The sequence below is a fragment of the Helianthus annuus genome, chromosome 5 (assembly GCF_002127325.2).
Source record: "Helianthus annuus cultivar XRQ/B chromosome 5, HanXRQr2.0-SUNRISE, whole genome shotgun sequence".
NCBI lineage: Eukaryota > Viridiplantae > Streptophyta > Magnoliopsida > Asterales > Asteraceae > Helianthus > Helianthus annuus.
Window position 1 is genome coordinate 96188945 of NC_035437.2, and position 25587 is coordinate 96214531.

At 40.4% G+C, this 25587-nt stretch overlaps 2 protein-coding genes across 3 annotated transcripts; both read left to right on the forward strand.

Annotated features, from left to right (window-relative positions):
- Window positions 1-3131, forward strand: LOC110922601 (macro domain-containing protein XCC3184-like). Of its 2 annotated transcripts, none has more exons than XM_022166868.2 (8): window positions 1-162; window positions 888-936; window positions 1021-1123; window positions 1198-1386; window positions 2345-2419; window positions 2542-2611; window positions 2699-2814; window positions 2894-3131. In XM_022166868.2, the coding sequence occupies exons 1-7, from the start codon at window positions 37-39 to the stop codon at window positions 2771-2773; spliced, it is 687 nt and encodes a 228-aa protein (XP_022022560.1). In that variant the 5' UTR covers window positions 1-36; the 3' UTR covers window positions 2774-2814; window positions 2894-3131. The 2 variants fall into 2 exon arrangements, with proteins under 2 accessions (XP_022022560.1, XP_022022561.1); XM_022166869.2 differs by having other exon boundaries at window positions 3002-3131.
- Window positions 3132-24401: 21270 nt separating this feature from the next.
- LOC110924920 lies at window positions 24402-24786 on the forward strand. The gene is made up of 2 exons (XM_022168895.1): window positions 24402-24494; window positions 24562-24786. Exons 1-2 carry the CDS (start codon window positions 24402-24404, stop codon window positions 24784-24786), a joined length of 318 nt encoding a protein of 105 aa, XP_022024587.1.
- Window positions 24787-25587: the final 801 nt, after the last annotated feature.

Below are 25587 nucleotides of genomic sequence, written 5' to 3' on the forward strand. Positions count from 1 at the left end.
CGTATTATCGAGAACCAACAACTTGTTCTTTCCAATATGTCTATCAACGAAAGTGAGGCCGGGAAACGCGTAGGTGACTTCAATCTGTCTCCGACGACTTTGCTCAAGATTCAGAAAGGAGATATTACTCGTTGGTTCATTGATGCCTCCTCCGACGCAATTGTACGTGTGTAGATAGATTATCATAACCACTTGAAACAGATGATATTAATAAGTAGAAATGATTGATTTATCATCGGGATTTCTCATCCGCATTTTTAGTAGCTTGTTTCAGATAGCCCTAAGTTGATTTTCATTATCCTCTGCCCCTATTGACGCCTCTAGTTGTCACCAATTCAGCATAGAAGTTGATTATCTGGAACAATTCTGAAATTATTTGACTAATTTCTGAGGTTTATTTTTGTGTATTCGTGTAGCATATAATGTTTATTTTAAAAAAGTTCATAGATGACTACATTTATATTTATAATTTCTTAAAACAGAGACAGTAGACGAGCAACAAGTTGCGCCGCTACCCCTTCTGAATAGCAAACCCTACCCTGCTAAACACAAAATTCTGCCCCTTAACATTCGCGGTGTTACTGCTTACCACCTGCTGAACCCGCTTGAGGAACCGCACCGCGTCAGGGGCAAGAGCGCCAAAGGTATCGAAAGCGAACGGGACGAACAATTTATTTTTATTTCAGTTAGTAGCTAAGGCCTAAGTGGGTTAATTAGTTATAAGTGGATGTGTTGATAAGCTCTTCAAACTGATTTCTGATGTGTCTATTTTTTTGTTAGTTAGTCCAATTTTATAGTTACTTTAACTCAAGAATTACAGATTAACCGATTTCTAAACAATGAGATAGAAAATGAAGTCTATGATCATTGATTGATGATATGCACAGGTAAATCCAGCAAATGAGCGGATGCTTGGTGGTGGTGGAGCTGATGGAGGTACTTCTTGTTCAATATAAACTGATTTTGTATATGCAACATTAATTTCTTACAACGGTTGTTTTTTTTTTTTTTTTGTGATAGCAATACACGATGCTGCTGGCCCAGAACTGAGAACAGCATGTTATGGTGTCCCGGAAGTTCGCCCTGGAGTTCGTTGCCCAACTGGAGAAGCAAGAATCACCCCGTATGATCTCAACATTTAACTTCCATCATCATTATTCACACACTTATTTCAATTATAATTACAAATTCATGCAGAGGGTTTGAATTGCCTGCATCTCATGTAATCCACACTGTTGGACCCATTTATGATGCCGATAGCAATGCTCCAGCCTCCTTACGCTTTGATTGCTATTCAATTTTCTCGTGTGGTCGACAGAAGACTACAAGTTCGAGGCATGGTACTAGGAAAAGCAAATCGGCAGTTTCCTTAAGTAACGCTTACAGGTATCTTTTTTATCATAAAATTCCCATTCCTGTTATATTTAAATTAGTAACAGTATGATAGAGTCATAGTCTGACCATCATGACCCATTCTTCAACAAATGGGCTGATTTGGGTTTTATTTGGGTCTACTCAAATTATACAGCAAGTCAAAATGAGCAATCTTGAAAACTTGTCAACTTAAATTGGGTCCAAATAGCATCACGCACAACCGCTTTTGTTGGCACCCCCGACGACACGTCCGCCGCCCAACTAGCCACCATAAAATTTAATGTAGCAAGTGAACCCATTTTTACCCAGACAAAATTTTATAATGACCCATTAGCTGACCCACCCATTCTACCAGGCTTGTATTAGAATCTAGGGATGAGCACGGTACGCGTTCGGTAACGAACCGGTACCGAAAAACGGGAAAAGTGGGTACCGGTACCTAGAGGTGTACAAAAAAACCGGTTTTAGAATCGAAACGGGGAAAAAACCGAAACCGGTTTTTTTTAACCGGTTTTTTTTATAACCGAACCGCCGGTTTGTGACCGGTTACTATTCTTGATCTGAAAAACCGGTTAATAACCGAAACCGATTTTAAAAAAACCGGTTAAACCGGGTAAAAACCGGGTTTTTTTGGCAAAAACCGGTTAAAAACCGGTCCCAACCGGTTACACCGGTTATTGTTTTGGACTTGAAAAACCGGTTAGTAACCGAAACCGGTTATAAAAAAAAACCGGTTTTCGTTTTGGGTGAAAAAAACCGGTTCGGTTAATAACCGAAACCGTTTTAAAAAAAAAAACCGATTTGTACACCTCTACCAGTACCGAATATACCAGTTCGGTGCCGGTACCGGAAAACGGAGAAAGGGGGTACCGGTACCGAATATACCCGGTACGGTTCGGTACCGTTACCTGGTACCAAATGTTCATCCCTATTAGAATCTTACATAACCCTCTACTGATTTTTTTTTCAGGAACAGCCTGCGTGTTGCAAGAGAGAACAATATTCATTATATTGCATTTCCTGCCATATCTTGTGGTGTTTTTGGGTGAGTCCGTTAAGTTGCACCAAATGAGTGATTATCTGTTGATGTATAATAACCCAGTATGCACATCTTAATTTTTTGTTGGATATCAGTTTTATTAGTTATGAATTTCACAACCATTTCAGATACCCGTATGAAGAAGCTGCAACCGTGGCCATATCTACAATCAAAGAGCATTGCAATGCCATTAAAGAGGTATTTATGCTCACCGTTTATCATATTAATTAACAGTCAAGAGGTTGTGATTTTGTGAACCATGTGGTTATGCTTTTTTTTTTTCAGGTTCATTTTGTGCTTTTTACGGATGATATTTACAATGTTTGGTTGAAAAAGGCGGGAGAGTTGCTCCCAAATTAGCATTTGTTTCGACTTCAGATGTCTGCCTTTATTGAAATTATGTAAGTTGGAAATTTGCATTTCCATATTTACTGTTATGGTTTCAGTTTCATGTTTTTTAAGTGTTAAAATCGGTTGTAGGAACTCTTATTAGCTTAAATAGGGGCCTGCCCAAACCGAAACAAATCAACTAGTTTAGCCGGTTTCAGATTATACGGTTCAGCTCATGGTATATGGTTTGAAAAACAGGCTTGATGGTGCGGTTCACGTTTTGGAACTTTGGAGGCGTTGTATAAAACTATCCTACAGTTATCATTTAACTTTTGTTTTATTTTTTTTAAGGGTGGTCATATTTATGATATTAGATATTCATGAATCATCTTTATCATGTTGTTTAGTTTAATACAAACCAACCCTTTTGAATGAAAGTAAACTGAACCGTTTTGGCCGGTGACCTACCAACGCAGGTGGTTTCGTTTGCCATTTTTCGAAACTGTAGTTGGCATATCAAAACCGGTCGAAGCGGATATTGAACATCCGTAGTTTGAACTTGAAAAGGATGATGTTGGCAACGGCTCGTCATCGTTTCTTATCCATGTGACAATAGCAATGATAATTGCATGCTTTATAATAACTATGATAATAGGATTAGTTTTTGATAAGAGCAACAAAAAACAACATTTAGAAAAGGTGTCCCTCTCTCCATCAGGTTGAAAGTTCAAGTCCCCTTGTGGACAAAGGTGAAATGTGTAAATTTAGGAGTATGATTCGAGGACGTGTGAGTTAGCGAATCACAAAGAAAAAAATGTTTAAACAAACAGAAGTGCTAACTTTGCATGGCACGAACTTGTTTCAGTCACTAGACCCATCCCACCGAAGGGTTTTATACTCGATTGCCACCATGAGAGCTTTGGTTCATCTCACCAATCTAAACGATCTAAAGAGGCACGGAATTCATGAATAAAATCCCTAAATTCTTAAGTACGGTTGGTTACATCACATAATTGAATATCGGGTATCTTAACATACTATATTGGGTTATATTAATTTTGAAAATTTGAAGTTGGATTTGAATTCGAAAAACCGCTTCAAATTATTGATTAGAAAGGGAAAAAAGATAAAGAAAAGTTCAGAAGAAGAGAAAATTAGGTTTTGGTTGGCAGAATGCTACGTGATTAGTATTGTAAATTGATCACTTTGAAAAATGTTTATTTTTTTGTTGGTATGAATTGGAACTAGAATTCATTTCAATTAATTTCATCTTTCCCTAAAAATAGTTGAATTACTTAGAATATACCAAACAAGCCCATGATGTACTCCAGCCCAGCCTAGCCCCACTGCCCATATGCAGGATACGAACAAATAAGCATTTTAGTTAGATAGAGAATAAAATTATAAATAATATGGATTATAATTAATTTTAACAGGTCACTACATAAATCAAAATCAAGTGTGTGTAAAGAACCTATTTGAATAATTTGCATTTCGCTACTTTGAGTGAAGAACCTACAAATATTTTGCATGTCGCTACTACTTGATTTTACATGTTTGTTGTTCAAACATGTCCACATTAAATAAGATCCGGCGTTGCTATTGTTCACAGGTCAATGTTTATAATCAAAACTAGGCTATCACCCGGGAACATCCCGGGTTAGGAAAATTTAGTTTTCAATAATAAAAGGTACATAAACAATATTTTGAATCTCGTTAGTATCTTCTTTCCCTTCACACAATAATTTATTTGTTCCGTTTCATCAGTATCCTAACTTTGTCTCCATGTGTATTCATAGTTTTCGGAGTTAAATGCTTGGTTGGTCCCTGTGGTTTGCAAAAATTTCACACTTGGTCCCAATGGTTTAGTAATTACACTCGTGGTCCCAAAACTTGTCAAAAGTGCACTCGCTTGGTCCCCAGCCCTAACTGAAGTTAAATTTCTCTGTTAAAACACCTCACGTGCTTATCACGTGAGGGTAATTTGGTCTTTTCACCTTGTGTCATACCCCAACCGATGGCGGAATCATCGGGGCGCGACACTGAGCGAAACAGATTGTACAGAAGTTTCCACAACAACTATTATTACAAATTCAGTTAAGTGATACGTCCCATACCGTATCCCAAATAAATAAACAAGTTATCATAGAATACAACTAAACAAACAGTATTGTTTCGACAACTCAGATTCAATTTATTACAAACCAAATGTTTGAAAGTACTGCCCAGAGTCATTAAGACTCATCCGGACAAGATCTACAGATAACTAATGCCATAGATGTTTGATCGAACAACTCCAACTGCTCCATGGCTATAGTTTATTCGCTTCTAGAGACCCCTAGGTAGGCTACGACCTACAGCTGCTAGATGGGCTCTAAAGCTTTATTATTGCCTCGCTTTCGTAGCAAGCTAACCCCTTAAACGCCTGTCACATATGTTAAAATAAAGTCAATACATAAAATGTAAAGGCGAGCACACAAGTTTAGTAATAGCATATAGAGTTCGAATAGTTTACGCATAACCAGGCACGTACACAGAGGAAAACGATGCATGTTAATTATCGACATGGGACCATCGATACCAACGACTGCGGGTTGACCGTCCGAGACGGTTCGCAATACATGATTACCACCGTAATCCATGCAAGTATTTGTCCTTAACAACCCCCGTGTGAACGGGTGCTGAGTCCAAACTATAGTACTATGTTGCTAAGGCAGGTAGATAGCATTCCACGTGTAACATAATAAACAGCATTCATTTAGTCAAGTAACACATGCAAATGGTCAGCGTTCAAATAGTTGGTGTTTGATTGTGATTTGATAGGTAACGTATGTAACACCCAAAAGTGCTAAAAGCAAAAAGGGATCGAGTATACTCACAGTGATTGATTGTGGATTGAAGGGAGCGCTGAGAGTAAGATTAGCCTGAATAGTTCGATAGCATAACGATAAGTAACGCGGAAAAGTAAACAAGTATGGATGGATCGAATGGGCTGGTCGATCGAACGACAGGTTCGATCGGACGGCCTGTTCGATCGGCTAGTATATCCGATTGGACAGTCCTGTTCGATCGGCCGGTTGGCTCGATCGGCTGGACCATTCGAGTGGATTGTTTCTTCCTCTGGTGTGTTTGTGTTAGAGGATTTGAACTTTTGAAGTTTTTGTTGCAGTATTTGAGAACACTGAAGTGTTCCTACTTTTCAAGTCGGTCGATCGAGCAGTTCGCTCGATCGGCTAGCTCACTCGATCGGCTAGGAGTTTCAGGATTAGTCCTCAACTGAATGTCACTCGATCGAATAGTCTGTTCGATCGGCTGGCATTCCCTACTATGAACAAGTTGTGAAAACGATTAAGTGTTGAAGCATAGTATCTCATGATCCGAACAATAATGTTTACCCATCGAGTGACCCATTCGATTGAACATTACTTCGTCAATACTATACTTCGAAAGTTTGGAAGTGTGGGACCATGTGCTAACCGATCGGCTGGCCCGGTCGATCGGCTGGCATGTCCGGTCGGCTGGGCTGTTCGAACAGCCTAGCCGTTCGGCCAGCATTTCTGACCTGGTCGGCCTTTCGTCTAACACTTGGTTGTTTTGTTTATTTGTCATTCTTTTAAGGCATCTTGACAACGTGTTGAACTATGATAACCTTCGTTCCTACCTGTTCCCTTGGCTCGAACAGGAATCACCCAAGTCCGCCCGGTGAACGGTTTGGAATGTCGGTTTAGAGTTTAACCCGGGATCGGTGTACCTTGTTCATAGATCCCGAATCTTGAACCTTTTAATCGTTTGAATGATTAGTTAGCCGGTTCAAGCTCCGCTTCTATCGGTTTGAAAGCATTGAGTGTAAAAGAGTTGAAAGAAAGTTGGGAATCCTTCTTTCAATCCTTCACATCCTGAAAATGTTTAGATCTATGATGGATCTTAACTTGTTTATGTGGAAATCGGTTAGATCTAAGCAAATCATAGTGGAATGAGGCCAAAACATGATGTTTTTCAAGAACACCATGATGACATCACCCAAGAACACTTAGATCTTGGTGATTTCACGGTTAGAATCCAAGTTTTGAAAGATAGAAAGGTGTAGAATCAAGTAATGATCAAGAACGTACAAGAATTAGAGTGGAAACTTACCGGGATTGAGATAAATCTGAGAAAAGGTGAAGAAGATAGCTGGTTCAGTCAGAGCTTTCCAAAAATGGAAAGTATAATAGTGACAGCCCTATTTATAGGCTTCCAAAAGAGGAAAGTGGCAGCCGATCGGCTGGGAGCTCCGATCGAGTGGGCTGCTCGATCGGCTGGCAAGGTGCTAGCCGATCGGCTGGCCTGTTCGATCAGTGTTGGTGCACTTACGTCTGCTGACTACGTCTTTCATCGAGTCTTGAAGTTGAACAGATTGGAAATGACACGGAAACCTAGAATAGCTTATTTGTATAGGTTTACTTATGTATACATGTTCTAGGTTCGCTTATATGTCATTGTTTAGGTGAGGTTCGCTCATAGGACTAATCAGGTTCGCTTATGTGAACTTGACTGGTTCGCTTATATGGACACTTATCAGGATCGCTTATATGGTTGGTCATATAAGCGGACCACATTGCCTATATATAGTGTTGTTGTCTAATGAGCGAACTAGAGTAGTCTGAAACACATAGTTGAAGGTGTTTGTTCCGGTATGCTGCCGAAGTGCTGTCAAATCTTGTAATCGCATTCGATATCAATAATACAGCAAGTTTAAAGTGAATACAGCTTCAATTGCACCGAATTACTAGTTTCCGCCTCTTAATTCGGATACGAACTTCTCTGAACGACTCAAACAGGGCCGAGAACGATCCTACAATTGGTATCAGAGCTCAGGAGGAGGAGTTCTTGCCATTTTAGCTGCATTTCTTCTGATTTTCTACACTTTCTTCACGTTTTTCAAAATTTTCACGGTAAAACAAGCTCAAAATTGCACAGTATGCTCGGAATCATGAATAAACAAACCCTTGAAGTTTTCAGAACTAAAATCGACCTAGAAAGTGATTTTTTAGGAGGTTCGCTTGAACGTACTCGCACAAAAGTGACGTCATCAATCTGGTCCGCTCCAAAATACCTGTCCGGTTCGCTCCAAGGAACATTTTTAAGTTAGGTTCGCTCGAAAATTAATCCCGGTTCGCTCGTACGAACAGCTTCTGGTTCGCTCGAACGGACATTGACTGGTCCGCTTTTTCGGTAAATTGATCGGTTCGCTCAGAAGACAGTTCGCTCGAAGGAATTAGTTGTTTGGTCGCTTATCTGGTCAAGTCCATTGGTTCGCTTATCTGACCAATAGTTGGTTTCGCTTTTGTGACAGTTCACTCTTTTGAACAGTTTGTATAAGATTTGGAATTTTTGTGATCTTTGAACATTTGAACGATGGATACTGAATTTTATAATGCTTTTGCTACTCCAATCTCGATTACTCAAAGTGCTTTGATCGACAATGAAACCGGAACGTCTCAAAGACCACCTAAACTCATGGATATTGATGATTATAACGTATGGTCGGAACGATTCGGAAATTGGGTTGAAGCCTATCATCTAGATGCTTGGGAACATACTGAAGAGCCATATGTTAAGCCCACAAAGAATGATGTTGTGAATGGTACTCCATTGACACTTAGAGAGATGAATACTGCAGATAAAAAGAAATATCGCGATGAAAAGCTTATGGTGAGTCTGCTTCAGCAAGCTATAAAGGAAGATATCTTGATACTACTTCAACATGACGGAACTGCATATTCAATGTGGACAGAATTGGAAGCAAAGTTTACAGGAAGTGATGATATGTTAAAGAACAAAATGTCTCTCATGAAGAAAGAATTTGATTTGTTTCGGGGATTGAAAACGAAAACACCAAGCAAATTATAGATAGATATTGTAACTTGGTTAGAAATATGACGAAACTTGGTGTTAAGAAAGATACTGATGAATTAATTGAAAAACTTGCAGATGCGCTTCCATATGAAACATGGGGAACATTTTTGATGATGCTAAGGTCCAACAAAGCAGAATATAAAAAGATGACACTAGGAGACTTCATAAAGCATCTAGAAGCTCAAGAGATGGAACAGAGGAAGATTGCTAGGATGAAAAACTACGATGGAGAACAGGATATCAGTCTGTACTACAAGCATGGTGTTACTGATTCAACAAAGTTTTCTCCTAAGATCGAAACTGCTTACAGTGTTAAAGATTCTCCAGAGAAGAAGGCATCTCAAGGATCAAGCAACAGCACAAGATTTTCATCTTTTGATCCTAATATCTCTGTAACAAAGAATGGTAGAAAACTTCAGTGTAACATTGTGTAAAGCCTTGAAAATGATCAAGACTACACTGAAGAGATTGCTAAAAATCAAATGTCTTTGTTAGGGATGATTTTAGAATCTTATAGTTGTTTTGTTGCAGGAAAGATCGGAAATCCAATGCTCACGAAAGAGGATTACGATCAAATTGATGCTGAGGAAATGGAATTGATGGACATTAAATGGTGTATGGCGAGTGTGATGAGACGTGCTGAAAAGTTTAAACAAATTACAGGCCGTGATGATTTTCGTGATGCAAACGTTTCAGCTTTGGGTTTTGATAAATCTAAAGTTACATGTTTTCGTTGTCGGGAGAAGGGGCATTTCAAGAGGGAGTGCAAAAACTGTGAAGCTACCGGTGCCCAGAATCCTTTCGGAAACAATGATTATCACAAGAAGGCCATTTATCATCAAATCACACCACCAGCACAGCAACAGGCACAAACAGCTCACGGGAGAGATGTGTTGGATAATTCGAAAAGAGCATGTGTTGTTAGTCAGGGAAAATATGATGATTTTACCTGGGAAAAGTATCTTCCGAAAGACAGCAAAGTGTGTTTGGCTGAACAAGATGATAAGAAGTTGGTTGAAGGTTTTACCTGGGATGATTTTTGTCCAGATCAAAATCTTATGGCCAAAGAGATGTCCAAAAATACTTCTCATGCTTTCTTTGCTAATGCTTATGATTTGAAATGTGCAGAAAGGTGCAGAAAAGTCATGGAAGCTGCTGAAGAAAAGCGAAGAAGGAACAGAGAAGAGGCAGAAGAGGAAGAGAGATTGAAGGAAGAAGCGAAAGCTGAGAAAAGAAGAAGAGCTGAGTTTTTACAACCGAGCAGAAATGTCAAAGAAGTTCCAGAATATGAAGTGAAGATTGATGCAGAACGAGTTGAAGTTTCTGAAAAGTGCTTAAACTGTGATTCGCTGATTAAGCAGAACAATGAGCTGCTGCACAATATTCACAAGTTGAAAGAATCGTATGATACTATGAACAGAGAAATCAACAAATATACAGATTCTGATGGTGAACAAGCTGAAGCTATGAATACTTTGAAGATAGCTTATCTGAGACAGCTTGACACGGCAAACTATAACATAAAGAAATGTGCAGATCTCGAGCTTGAGTTGGCAACACAAAAGATAGAAACTGAGAAAATTAAGAAATTATTGGATAGTTACTCATGTTCTACTTTTGTGGTTGACAGGATTTATCCGATGGTGAAAGATTTAAAGACGTTCAAAGAAGAGGAGACATCGGATGAAGAAAAGTGTGTGACAAATGTTGAAGAAAAGTTGAAAGCTTCTGGTAAGAAACCGAGTGTATCTTACAATAGATGTCCGCCCCCGGTCGAAAATGGATATTCACCTCGAAATCCAAATTCAGAAAGAGTTAATAAAGCGATCAATTTGAAATGGGAGTCTGGGTCGTCGGATAACTTACCAGAAAGTATTGATGTCACATATACGTCATGAGACACTGATCATGAGTCAAAGTTGATAAAAAGTATGGTCGATCAGGTGTTAGACAGCGATGACAATGAGAAGCCAAAACCGGAGTCCAAACCTGAGTCAAAGTCTGGGTCAAATACGTCAAAGCCGACTAATAAAAAGGACAAACGGGTTTATGATAAAGAGTTTTTATTTTCGAAATCTAATTTGAATGATGAATCGGTCAAAGTGGCATACACTTTGAAAGGTTCTGACAAATTATATTCAGATGAAAGTTTTCCAATAAGAAGTGTCAGACTTGAAATGATTTAAAAGGTTTTCAAAATAACAGAAATTAATATTTATGAAAAAAAGATTTTAATCTTAATGGAAAATCTAAACAATACACTTCAAGAGATCAACAGAGAATCAACAAGAAAATGGGTTACAATTGTGGTTACAGTTTCCAACAGAAACCAAACCATAATCGTAATTACAAAAAGAAAGGTCTTGGTTTTGTTCCACAGAAAAACTATAAAAAAGAAAAAGTTTATAAACCAAAAACAATGTTTGTTGCAGGAAAAACAACTGAAGCTGAAAAAAAAATCATTCAGAAATCAGACAAATCAAGAATTCCTTGCTAAGAAGCAAGAGGATATGAAGAAGAAGGAAGATCCGAAGAAGGTTGAAAAGAGATCTTGTTTTCAGTGTAAAGCTGTGGGTCATGTTGCGAAAGATTGTCCAAAGACATTTCGACCAAAACAAGAAGTTTCAAGAAAAATGAAAGAAAAAATTGTTGAGAAAATTGAACTGTCAACCCGGAAGTTCACAGGTTTTGAGAATTCAACTTATGAAAAAGGAGAATGTTCAAAGAGTGCTTCCAAAAGAATAGACAATGCTACAAATCAGAAATGGGTTGTAAAAGGTTGAGGTAAAAAATCTGGTGATGAATCTGATTCCATAAAATCAGAGGAGCCACGTGTTGAGAAAAAGGTTGAAAAGAAAATTCCGACAGTGGACGATGTGAATTTTCCGCCACTGAATGCTAAAAATTACAAATCTAAAATCGGAAAAGTTGAAATTTCAAATCAATTTTATTCTGACAAGAAAAAAATTGATGTTGAAAAAACTTTCAATGGAAATGTAAAACGCATCTTTGGAAAAATGGTTAGTGGTAAGGCCCAAAGCATTAAGGATTTTTATGCTTCCAAAGGATGGGTTTACAAGTCGGTTGAAAGGAAAGATGAAAACAATGAGGTTACACCCAAGGAAGGTCAGGCTTGGGTGGATATATTTTTTCAAGAATAAAAATCTGACTTGCCGGAGATCCCAAGATGGTATCGTGGATCATGAATCGGCATCCTTCTTAATCTGTATTTGAGGTTTTGCAGGACTTGCCAGAACTCCCAGGTTTGTATGCGAGGAGTAGGAATCGGCATTTTGAGAATTCAACCAAAAGATGGTAATTGGTTGAAAAACAGGTTTGAAAGTTTTGTTGTTGTGATATGTTGTTGTTCTTACAAGTGGTTAAATCAAGGTCATTAAATTGAACTTGACTTAACTATCATTCATGAAAATTGGTAAACAATGTGATGATTATGCCCCAATTTTACAAGTCGTAAAAACAATCAAACTTATTTTTCGGAAAAACCATTGTGATTAAAACAAACTTGAGTGTTTTGAAATCATTATGGGAAAATAGTTTGTTGTGAGGGGGAGTTCTGATTATTTAAGCCAAACGGATGGAGAATTGAAGTGTTTCGATATCAGTTGTCATGTTCTGTACAATTTATTTTCAATTTTCTTTAGATGTATTTGAATTTGAATTTTAGGGGGAGTAAGAATTATTAGAAAATCCAAAAACATCAGAAAATTTAAAAAAGCCAAAAACACGATAAAATTGAAAAATGAGTTTTTGTTGCATAAAAGAGGAAATGATAGTACATCGGTGAACTATCACAGCACGCTAAAGAATTGTAAAGCCAAAATGTGATAAACAATATTACTGCGGATGTGTCAGTAGATTTTTGCACATTTAGTAAATTGAAACGAGATATAAACCTAAATCAAACTTACTTAATTCGTGGGTAACTATTCTTGAATATATGGGTAACCCCCGAAATCTTGTTTGAAAGGTCCCGTATTCTGAGATACTAGGTCTTTATGCTCAGTGATATCTGGGGTATTATTCCGAGACTTCTGCTGTATGGAAATACTGACCTAGTCTCCGAATAATACTTTCTGCTAAAAGCTTTGAAACATAAGCTCGCCCTCAGCAATCTGATTAAACAATAAAATTGATAATCTTTGCTGTTTAAAAAAGATCCTCTAAAGGGGACCCACCAAAAGTCGAGCCGTCATCTCTCTGCTGAACGGAAGTTCTGACCTGAGCTCTCACGGTTTCGCATTTACCCCTTTACAGATATCATCTGTGGTATACTCACCTGTAAGACTGAATATTTGGGATCTGGATACGGGAGTATATTCAAGTGGAGTGATACACAATTAAGTTTTAGTTTCTAAAACATTAATTTCGTATCTCGAATCAATTGAAGTTTGTGTGAAAATTTAAGTGGACAAACATACTGACAATCTAGGTAAATTGTTTTGAACTTAACATGTAATTAAGCTTAACGGTGTTTGTGATATGTTTCATAACTGATATGATCCTCTTGCACAAACTCACAAAAATATTATCTGTAAATATTTCATTTCTGCATTTACTTTCATTCAGTAAATCCAAAAAGATTTTTGGTGTGTTTTAGCATAAATTTTGAAAAATCAAAAAGATTTTCGATAACTGGTGTTGAGATGCTGATTTTCAAAATTCAAAGTGCTAAACTTGAAGAACTGGTTTGGGGAGTGTTTGTGTGTAGATGATAAAGTTGTTTTGATAAGAGCCAGTAATAAATTCTTGAATGCAAAATCATTACTGTTTTGGTTCAATATAGTTTCTAAATCGTCGAAAATTTTAATCTTTGTAGAAACTTATGGTTTGGTAGAGATTGTGCAGGACTTGAGCCAGATATTGATTCTGAGAGAGAATGGAGCCAGGTATCGATCTGGAACCTGATGGGAGCCTGTTAACGATCTTAGAACTAGTGAAAGTTTGAATTCCAGACTACGATCCCAGCTGTGTGAGAGGGGGAGTCTGAAGACACCGAGTCAACATTCAAAAGAGAAAGAGTTTGTTGATGATGAAGATAGAGAACGAGGATTCTTGGAACGACAGATATTTCAGAGGCAGATTGTCGACTGATGAAGATTGTAGTTTGACATGTGCGAAGACTCTATGAAGACTCCGTCAACATCCGAGGGGGAGTCTGTTGGTGCACTTACGTCTGCTGACTACGTCTTTCATCGAGTCTTGAAGTTGAACAGATTGGAAATGACACGGAAACCTAGAATAGCATGTTTGTATAGGTTTACTTATGTATACATGTTCTAGGTTCGCTTATATGTCATTGTTTAGGTGAGGTTCGCTCATAGGACTAATCAGGTTCGCTTATGTGAACTTGACTGGTTCGCTTATATGGACTCTGATCAGGATCGCTTATATGGTTGGTCATATAAGCGGACCACATTGCCTATATATAGTGTTGTTGTCTAATGAGCGAACTAGAGTAGTCTAAAACACATAGTTGAAGGTGTTTGTTCCGGTATGCTGCCGAAGTGCTTTCAAATCTTGTAATCGCATTCGATATCAATAATACAGCAAGTTTAAAGTGAATACAACTTCAATTGCACCGAATTACTAGTTTCCGCCTCTTAATTCGGATACGAACTTCTCTGAACGACTCAAACAGGGCCGAGAACGATCCTACAATCAGGATGCTTCCTGTTCGATCCGCCACGCACTTTGAGTATTTCGTGACGATTTTCGACGTTTCGATTTTGATGGACGATGATACGGATATGATAGAGTTTATATTCAAATTACTTTTAATCCCAACCACTATATCTAACATACAATCTTCCATAAGTCACGTTTCGATGTCGGTTTCGATTGAGTTCGATTGCTTTTCGAGTTTCGATTCGATTTTCGATTGATTTGCTTGAATACCTCACCATACATAAAGTAAGCACGCGCAAATAACACATATGGCACACACACACGTATAATAATACCACAATTCGCGTAATTCGAGTCTCGAGTTCGATGATTGTTAGATCGGTTTGATTACTGATTGGTTAACTTTATCGCATTGTTACTTCCTATCATTCACAGTCGTAGATCGGCTCGCGTTACAATACATTCGACTACTTCGATTCTTGCTGATTACAACACTTACTCCACATAATACAAATAAAACACAAAATCGACTATCTACAGTCAAAGAAAGTCAAAGTTGACTTGGACTTTGACTTTGACTTTGACATTCAAAAACACGGGGTGTTATAGCCTCCCCTTGTTTAGGGAATTTCGTCCCGAAATTAGGCCCGAAGGCTACACGACACCGTGATTTACCAATTTGATGCTTCAGATCTATTTATTTAAACAACTGCGGGTACTTGGCCTTCATGTCGCTTTCGAGTTCCCAAGTGAACTCAGCACCTCGTTTGCCTTCCCATCGGACCTTCACGATCGGGATGCGAGAGCGCCTGAGCTGCTTGGTTTGTCGATCCATGATTTCGACAGGCTTTTCCATGAAGTGTGACGTTTCGTTGACCTGAAGATCGTCGAGTGGTACGATTAGATCATGATCAGCAAGGCATTTTCGGAGGTTAGAGACGTGGAAAGTCGGGTGGACGTTACTGAGTTCCTCTGGTAATTCGAGTATGTAGGCGACTTTTCCGATTCTTTCCAGAATCCTAAATTGTCCAACATATCGAGGCGCGAGTTTCCCTTTCTTGCCGAATCGGACTACACCCTTCCAAGGTGATACCTTTAGGAGTACGTAGTCACCAACTTCAAATTCAAGGGGCTTGCGTCTTTTATCGGCGTAACTTTTCTGTCTGTTCCGAGCTTTCACCAAGTTGTCTCGAATCTGGTGGATTTTGTCAGTCGTTTCTTGTAGAATCTCGGGACCGGTTAGTTACGAGTGACCGATCTCGTGCCACACAATAGGCGATCGACATCTTCTACCATACAAAGCCTCAAAAGGTGCCATTTGGATGCTGGCATGATAGCTGTTATTGTACGAGAATTCCACCAATGGCAGGCGTTTGTTCCAACTACCACCAAAATCTATAACACACGCTCGGAGCATGTCTTCAAGAGTACGGATCGTTCTTTCAGTCTGTCCGTCGGTTTGAGGGTGGAATGCAGTACTCAGATTAAGCGACGTACCAAGGGCCGCTTGAAACGTTTCCCACAATCGCGAAGTGAACCGAGCGTCGCGGTCTGAAATGATGTCACGAGGCGTACCATGATTACGAATGATCTCGTCGGTGTAGATTTGGGCTAGTCGTTCCACCTTGTAGTCCTCTCGTATAGGCAAAAAGTGGGCTGACTTCGTTAGACGATCAACTATGACCCAAATTAGGGGTGTTCAGGATTCGTTTCGAATTCGAAAAATTCAAAATTCGTTTAAATTTGATTCGATTATCAAGAATTCGTTTCGATTCAATTCGAGTCAAGTAAATCGAATACGAATCGAATACGAAATTATAATTTCAAATTCGATTCGATTCGAAATTCGAATAAAAATTATACATTTTTATTTATTATTTTTATATATAATACATATATAACTTTTATTAAGCTATACTATAAATTACTTTCAAATTTTTTTCCAAGTATTAAAATTACCCATTACCAAACCCACTACATGACCCATAAGTAAAACCTAGGTAACAAATATATCAATAGATTTCTAACCATACAAATATTAACTTGTAATGCGGAGTGACTATTCCCGACTTCTCGTTTTGAATTTTAGACTTGTGGTACTTTATTTGAAACTTTTTAATGTGATATCGTGCTTTATGGCTGCTTTAAAATTTATGTTTCATTTTGACTGTTTTTACATGTTTTAAAGAATCTGAATTAAATCGAATTTATTCGAATTCGATTCGAATTCGAAATTTTAATCGAATACGAATTAGGTTTTTTATTCGAATACGAATTCGAATCGAATACGAATTCAAAGAAAAATAAAAATTATTCGAACAATTCGATTCGAATAATTCGAAAATTCGATATTCGATTCGATGAACACCCCTAACCCAAATACTGTCGTGACCTGATGGCGTGGGCGGGAGCTTCGTCATGAAATCCATAGCTATACTCTCCCACTTCCATATAGGTATCGGCGGTTGTTCGAGTAAGCCAGAAGGTCTTTGATGTTCAGCCTTGACTCTTGCACAAGTTAAACAGCTTCCAACATACAGAGCGATACCCCTTTTCATACCCGGCCACCAGTACTTATAACGAAGGTCATGGTACATCTTGTCAGCGCCGGGATGAATGGAGTATCGGGATTTGTGGGCTTCGTTCATGATAATCTTTCGCAAATCGGTCCGTTTAGGGATCCATATTCGGTCCAGATAATAGAATATCCCATCGGATTTGCTTACCAACTGAGCCCCATCGTGATAGATCATTTCCTTCTTCAATGTACGCTCGTTAAAGCAAGCATGTTGAGCTTCTCGGATGAGGGTTTCGAGGTTGTGATGTGCTTGGATGTTTCGAGTACTGAGCACGTAACTCTTTCTGCTGAGAGCGTCAGCAACCACATTCGCCTTGCCTGGGTGATAACGAATCTCACAGTCGTAATCATTGAGAAGTTCTACCCATCGGCGTTGACGCATATTAAGCTCTCTTTGATTAAAGATGTGTTGTAAACTCCTGTGATCAGTGTAGATTGTACACCTAGTGCCATACAGGTCGCCAAATCTTCAATGCAAATACAACCGCGCCTAGCTCGAGGTCATGGGTTGTATAGTTCTTCTCGTGGATCTTGAGCTGACGAGATGCGTAGGCTATAACCTTGTCTCGCTGCATGAGAACACAGCCGAGACCAAGGTTAGAAGCATCACAGTAGACAGTGAAGTTGTCGCTTCCGTCGGGCAGTGTAAGAATCGGTGCGTTGCACATCATATGTTTAAGGGTTTGAAAGGCAGTCTCTTGTGCGTTTCCCCACACAAAAGGCTTGTCCTTATGGGTAAGAGCGGTAAGCGGCACAGCGATCTTGGAGAATCCTTCGATGAATCGTCGATAATAGCCCGCTAGTCCGAGAAAAGAACGAACTTCTGACGGGTTCTTAGGCGAAATCCAGCTTTTGACAGCTTCAATCTTCGCAGGATCGACATGGATACCCCGACTATTCACTATGTGACCTAGAAACTGAACCTCCTCCAACCAGAATTCGCACTTGGAGAATTTGGCATAGAGTTGGTTCCCCTGAAGTAACTCGAGAACCAAACGTAGATGTTGCGCGTGTTCGGCTTTCGATTTGGAATAGATCAAGACATCGTCGATGAACACGATGACGAAACGGTCAAGGTATGGCTTACATACGCGATTCATCAGATCCATAAAAACCGCGGGTGCGTTGGTTAAACCAAAGGGCATGACGACAAATTCGTAATGGCCATAACGGGTTCGAAAAGCGGTTTTAGGAATGTCTTCCTCTTGAATCCGTAGCTGATGGTATCCTGAACGTAGATCGATCTTAGAGAAGCATGCTGCACCTTGTAGTTGATCAAACAAATCGTCAATTCGTGGCAAGGGGTATCGGTTCTTGATGGTTAGCTTATTCAATTCCCGATAGTCGATGCACATCCGGAACGACCCATCCTTCTTTTTGACAAAAAGGACTAGCGCGCCCCAAGGAGAGGTGCTTGGGCGAATAAAGCCTTTTTCGGGTAATTCCTGGAGTTGGTTCGAGAGTTCCCGCATTTCGGATGGAGCGAGTCGATAAGGGGCTTTGGCAACGGGGTTGGCTCCAGGAATGAGGTCGATACGAAAGTCGATATCACGACTTGGTGGTAGTCCGGGAAGATCATCAGGAACACCTGAGGAAATTCACGAACCACTGGAACATCTTTGACTTCAACTTTCATTTTCTTTCCCTTCTCCGCTACTACAATGTTGGCCAAGAAGGCTCGGTATTCCTTGCGAAGATACTTGCTGGCTTGAATACATGACATAAGCTTGAGACCCTTCGATGTTGTTTCACCATATACACATAGGAGATCACCATTCGCGAGCGAGAATCGAATCATCTTTTCAAAGCACACAACTTCAGCATGGTTTTCACGAAGAAAGTCCATGCCGATTATGACATCAAAACTTCCAAGTTGCATCGGAATAAGGTCGATTGGAAAAATGTGGTTGTTGAGTTCGAGAGTACAATCACGGAGTACTGAGTTAACGACGATAGTTCTCCTTATAGCAACTTCGACTTCGAATGACGAGGATAGATAAGAGCGCTTACGACTAAGGAGCTTCTCGAATTCAAATGACACAAAGCAGTTATCGGCTCCAGTATTAAACAAACATGATGCATAAATACCATTCACAAGGAACGTACCATTAACCACGTTATTATCCGCCTGAGCCTGGCGGGCATTGATGTTGAAAGTTCGCGCATGGGCTGCTTGCTGCTGCTGAGGCTGCTGTTGTTGCTGTTGCTGCTGGGGCTCTTGCTTGACTACCCTGTTCGGGCATCTGTTGGCAAAGTGGTTAGGGTCACCACATGCAAAGCAGACTCGAGCATTGACTGCTGGTGCTGGAGCTGCTGGTTGGCCTTGAGGAGCAGGGAGTAGAGCTTGGTTGACAGTAGCTTGAGCTGGGGCTTGGCGAGGACCATAGCGGCAGTTCGCAGTGAAATGACCGTAGAGGTTGCAGTGAGCGCAAAAGCGACAAGCTAGACCCACTGGATGATGATACGAACATGTCGGGCAGAGTGGGTGAGGGCCTATGTATGCACGCTTTGCTGGCGGTGCATTGATCACTGGAGCTGAACGCTGGTGCTGCTGCTGTTGAGCTGGTACAGATTGTAGGGGAGCAGCGGTGGTTGCGGCAGCACAGCTCTTGTTGCCGGAGCTGTTGTTGTTGTTCTTCTTCTTTCTTCTTGAAGACTTGGAGGATTGGGCAGATGAGTCGGTGGGTGTTGCAGTGGCTTGATGCAGAGACTTGGTTTGCTTACCCCGGAAACCAGACTTGACTCGCTTATCGTTGATCTCAGCGGCGAGTAGGTAGGTTTCCTCGATCGTTGCTGGCTTGGCTGCGTGAACAAAATCGGCTACACAGTCAGGTAGGGCTCGGATATACTTCTTGATGGCTTGATCTGAGGTCTTGACTTGATCAGGACAGATAATGCTAAGCTGCTTGAAGCGAGCAGTGAGAGCAGCGTTGTCTCCATCCTTCTGCTTGATTCCCCAGAACTCGTCCTCCAGCATTTGGCGCTCATGAGGAGGGCAAAATTCTTCGATCATAATCGCTTTGAACTCCTTCCATGATAGCCCGTAAGCTGCATCATTTCCGCGCTTGTTTCGTTCGGCCGTCCACCAGTCTAGAGCACGGGACTGGAAGACGCCTGTAGCATTGAGAGTACGGAGATGCTTAGGACATCCGCTCTGGCGCAGAGTGACTTCGACCGAGTCGAACCAGTGAAACATGGCTGTCAGACCATCTTCGCCAGTAAACTCTTTTGGTCCGCATGCTTTGAACTGCTTGAAGCTGAAAGCAGCCTTGCTTGAATCCTTAGGGATTTCAGCTCGTGATTCTTCAGACGACTTGCTAGCGTTCTCATACACCTCACTCACAGCTTTCGCCACAGTTTTGGAGATGATAGCAGCGAGACGTCTGTCCCTCTTTTCCTGGCGGGTAAGTGGGGCTCGAGGTCGGGATCCAGACGACGACATGGTCTGCATTAGACATCGTCACGAGTCTCGACACAACGAAATCGAATCTCACCTCACACGTCTACTACTATCTAAAGCTTAGAATCACGTCGAAACACATATCACGTAAACACATATGCACAAAACCACAGATGCACGTAAGTACAGAAGCACATAAACACAGAGGCACATAAACATGAAAACACGTAATCATTTAATCACAGAAGCAGTCAGAAAACAGAAACCTATCCTTCAAAGTTCGAGTGTCGTTCGAATATTATATCGAATAACCTAACTTAGTCGTATAGCACAGTATAGTATGATATCGTCTAGATTCGCGATAGCTGGGTGTCGATTAGGGATAGAATAACAGTACGAGTCGTGTGAAATAGATAGAGGAATCGAATAATATCCCAAAACATAAGCACAAAACAGAGAAGCAACCACAAAACGGAGAGCACACATAAAATCAACAAGTGTACTTGATGATTTGTCAAATTCGAAACATATAAAATCGAGAGATAGATTGTCTGCGGCTACTAGACATCGACTAACCAAGGCAACTCGACTATTTACAGTAGACTTGTCATCATTTCCGACTCTAGAGGTTGTGTTTCTGCCTCGATTCTCGGGCATTCCACACGCGCCTCCTAGGTCATACTGGTGAGTTCAGGTCGATGGAGTCCGTCGTATCCTTGGTGAGATAAATAAAATCCAGAACAAACTGCCAAGGTCAGGGTTTCACCCCTTGGCTTAGCAATTTCTTCCTTGTTTTTAATAAAATAAAGGAGGTTATTCGTCAAAATATGGATTTCACTCCTGATTTGGCATAACCCCCTTGGTTTGTTGGTGAAAATAATGGGATGAGCATGAATAAACGAATAGAATCGGCATAAGTCAGGCAGCTTTGTCAGGAGTTTGCGGCTTTCACACCTATTCCCAGCTAAACCTACCGACTTTTATTTGAAAACTCGAGTGCAGTGATAGTGGAGGATTGCAGAATAAGCGCATAAACTTGGTCTGATGGTTCCTAACTATAGTCTAGGTTTCTAAGACAGCGACCCGGACTAGGTCGTGTCTGCCTAATTCCCTATAGTTATGGCTCTGATACCAATCTGTCACACCCCAACCGATGGCGGAATCATCGGGGCGCGGCACTGAGCGAAACAGATTGTCCAGAAGTTTCCACAACAACTATTATTACAAATTCAGTTAAGTGATACGTCCCATACCGTATCCCAAATAAATAAACAAGTTATCATAGAATACAACTAAACAAACAGTACTGTTTCGACAACTCAGATTCAATTTATTACAAACCAAATGTTTGAAAGTACTGCCCAGAGTCATTAAGACTCATCCGGACAAGATCTACAAACAACTAATGCCATAGATGCTTGATCGAACAACTCCAACGGCTCCATGGCTATAGTTTATTCGCTTCTAGAGACCCCTAGGTAGGCTACGACCTACAGCTGCTAGATGGGCTCTAAAGCTTTATTATTGCCTCGCTTTCCTAGCAAGCTAACCCCTTAAACGTCTGTCACATACGTTAAAATAAAGTCAATACATAAAATGTAAAGGTGAGCACACAAGTTTAGTAATAGCATATAGAGTTCGAATAGTTTATGCATAACCAGGCACGTACACAGAGGAAAACGATGCATGTTAATTATCGACATGGGACCATCGATACCAACGACTGCGGGTTGACCGTCCGAGACGGTTCGCAATACATGATTACCACCGTAATCCATGCAAGTATTTGTCCTTAACAACCCCCGTGTGAATGGGTGCTGAGTCCAAACTATAGTACTATGTTGCTAAGGCAGGTAGATAGCATTCCACGTGTAACATAATAAACAACATTCATTTAGTCAAGTAACACATGCAAATGGTCAACGTTCAAATAGTTCGTGTTTGATTGTGATTTGATAGGTAACGTATGTAACACCCAAAAGTGCTAAAAGCAAAAAGGGATCGAGTATACTCACAGTGATTGATTGTGGATTGAAGGGAGCGCTGAGAGTAAGATTAGCCTGAATAGTTCGATAGCATAACGATAAGTAACGCGGAAGTAAACAAGTATGGATGGATCGAATGGGCTGGTCGATCGAACGGCAGGTTCGATCGGACGGCCTGTTCGATCGGCTAGTATATCCGATTGGACAGTCCTGTTCGATCGGCCGGTTGGCTCGATCGGCTGGACCATTCGAGTGGATTGTTTCTTCCTCTGGTGTGTTTGTGTTAGAGGATTTGAACTTTTGAAGTTTTTGTTGCAGTATTTGAGAACACTGAAGTGTTCCTACTTTTCAAGTCGGTCGATCGAGCGGTTCGCTCGATCGGCTAGCTCACTCGATCGGCTAGCTCACTCGATCGGCTAGGAGTTTCAGGATTAGTCCTCAACTGAATGTGACTCGATCGAATTGTCTGTTCGATCGGCTGGCATTCCCTACGATGAACAAGTTGTGAAAACGATTAAGTGTTGAAGCATAGTATCTCATGATCCGAACAGTAATGTTTACCCATCGGGTGACCCATTCGATTGAACATTACTTCGTCAATACTATACTTCGAAAGTTTGGAAGTGTGGGACCATGTGCTAACCGATCGGCTGGCATGTCCGGTCGGCTGGGCTGTTCGAACAGCCTAGCCGTTCGGCCAGCATTTCTGACCTGGTCGGCCTTTCGTCTAACACTTGGTTGTTTTGTTTATTTGTCATTCTTTTAAGGCATCTTGACAACGTGTTGAACTATGATAACCTTCGTTCCTACCTGTTCCCTTGGCTCGAACAGGAATCACCCAAGTCCGTCCGGTGAACGGTTTGGAATGTCGGTTTAGAGTTTAACCCGGAATCGGTGTACCTTGTTCATAGATCCTGAATCTTGAACCTTTTAATCGTTTGAATGATTAGTTAGCCGGTTCAAGCTCCGCTTCTATCGGTTTGAAAGCATTGAGTGTAAAAGAGTTGAAAGAAAGTTGGGAATCCTTCTTTCAATCCTTCACATCCTGAAAATGTTTAGATCTATGATGGATCTTAACTTGTTTATGTGGAAATCGGTTAGATCTAAGCTAATCATAGTGGAATGAGGCCAAAACATGATGTTTTTCAAGAACACCATGATGACATCACCCAAGAACACTTAGATCTTGGTGATTTCACGGTTAGAATCCAAGTTTTGAAAGATAGAAAGGTGTAGAATCAAGTAATGATCAAGAACGCACAAGAATTAGAGTGAAAACTTACCGGGATTGAGAGAAATCTGAGAAAAGGTGAAGAAGATAGCTGGTTCGGTTAGAGCTTTCCAAAAATGGAAAGTATGATAGTGACAGCCCTATTTATAGGCTTCCAAAAGAGGAAAGTGGCAGCCGATCTGCTGGGAGCTCCGATCGAGTGGGCTGCTCGATCGGCTGGCCTGTTCGATCAGGATGCTTCCTGTTCGATCCGCCACACACTTCGAGTATTTCGCGACGATTTTCGATGTTTCGATTTTGATGGACGATGATACGGATATGATAGAGTTTATAGACAAATTACTTTTAATCCCAACCACTATATCTAACATACAATCTTCCATAAGTCACGTTTCGATGTCGGTTTCGATTGAGTTCGATTGCTTTTCGAGTTTCGATTCGATTTTCGATTGATTTGCTTGAATACGTCACCATACATAAAGTAAGCACGCGCAAATAACACATATGGCACACACACACGTATAATAATACCACAATTCGTGTAATTCGAGTCTCGAGTTCGATGATTGTTAGATCGGTTTGATTACTGATTGGTTAACTTTATCGCATTGTTACTTACTATCATTCACAGTCGTAGATCGGCTCACGTTACAATACATTCAACTACTTCGATTCTTGCTGATTACAACACTTACTCCACATAATACAACTAAAACACAAAATCGACTATCTACAGTCAAAGAAAGTCAAAGTTGACTTGGACTTTGACTTTGACTTTGACATTCGAAAACACGGGGTGTTACACCCTGAGCCCATTATAAAAACCACCTTATCTTCTCTTTTCCCTCAATAATAACGACCGTCTTCTTCATGGAACCCTAGATTTCCTCTCTCCCATGTTTCTCCTGGAACCATAGAAGATGGCAACCTGTCGATGTGGAAAGTTATCCATTGTTCGAACATCATGGACCGACAACAACCCAGGACGTCGATTCTATTCATGTCCATCACCGGTAAGCAATAGCTTTCATTAATCGATGTTGTATTTGGTTCGAATTTTTGAATTGTTTGATGTGACAGGGTGTCACGTGTCCTGGATTTGTTGGTTGGGTTGACCCGCCAATGTGCCCACGAGCTGTTCGCATCATTCTAGGGCTACTTCGAGCAAGAAACAAGGCGGATCAAGAAATGGATGAACTTCGGACTGAACTAAGATGGAAGAACAAGCTGATTTTAGTACTGTTGTTTCTGTTAGGGTTACAGTTTGCAATGTTGTTGTTGGAATCTGAAGGTTTATACATGTAGGTTAGCATAGTTAAAGGGTTGTTTCTGTATTTGCTTAGTTTACTTGTGGGCCGATTATGTATGGGTTGGGCTGTCTTGTTAGGTGTCGCATGGGCCTAGGTTTAGAGCCCATTCGTTTTGTATTTAAACAAACCTCAACCATTTGGTTGAGGTTGATCAGTGGTTGCGACTCAAGGATAGCCGAAGTACACAAGGAATCTTGTATCAGTCTTAGTTCATCTTTGAATGCAAGATATTCCGGTTTGTGATTTAATCATTATTGTTTTGATTATCTATTTGTTCTTGAATTGGCTTGTGATTGTTTTCCGCACCTTCACAAGTTAGAGTTTGATATCATTGAAGGATCCTAACGGGTTTTTCAATTGGTATCAGAGCCAAGAAACCAATCTTGGTTCGGTTTTGATACCATTCGGATTCAAGAACATCTTATGCTACGGATCTGGTTTTTCAGTGTTTATTTTGCAGTGATAGCATCCAATCTACAAACTGTTCTTGGAAACTATTGAAAGAAATTACTGATTTTGGTTTGTGTGATTTCAGAAAATTGTTAGCTGATTTCTCGGAGTTTGGTGATCAAAGAAAATTCAAAGATTACGATATCTTTGAATTTTTTGAAAAAGTGCTGAAAATCAGGGATTACGAGTCAACAGATTTATCTCACATTTGTTTTGCAGGTCTCGACTCGCAACCATCAGCTGTCTCGACTTGTCTTGTTTCGGTCTCGACTCGCAACCATCAGCTGTCTCGACTTGTCTTGTTCCGGTCTCGACTCGCAACCATCAGCTGTCTCGACTTGTCTTG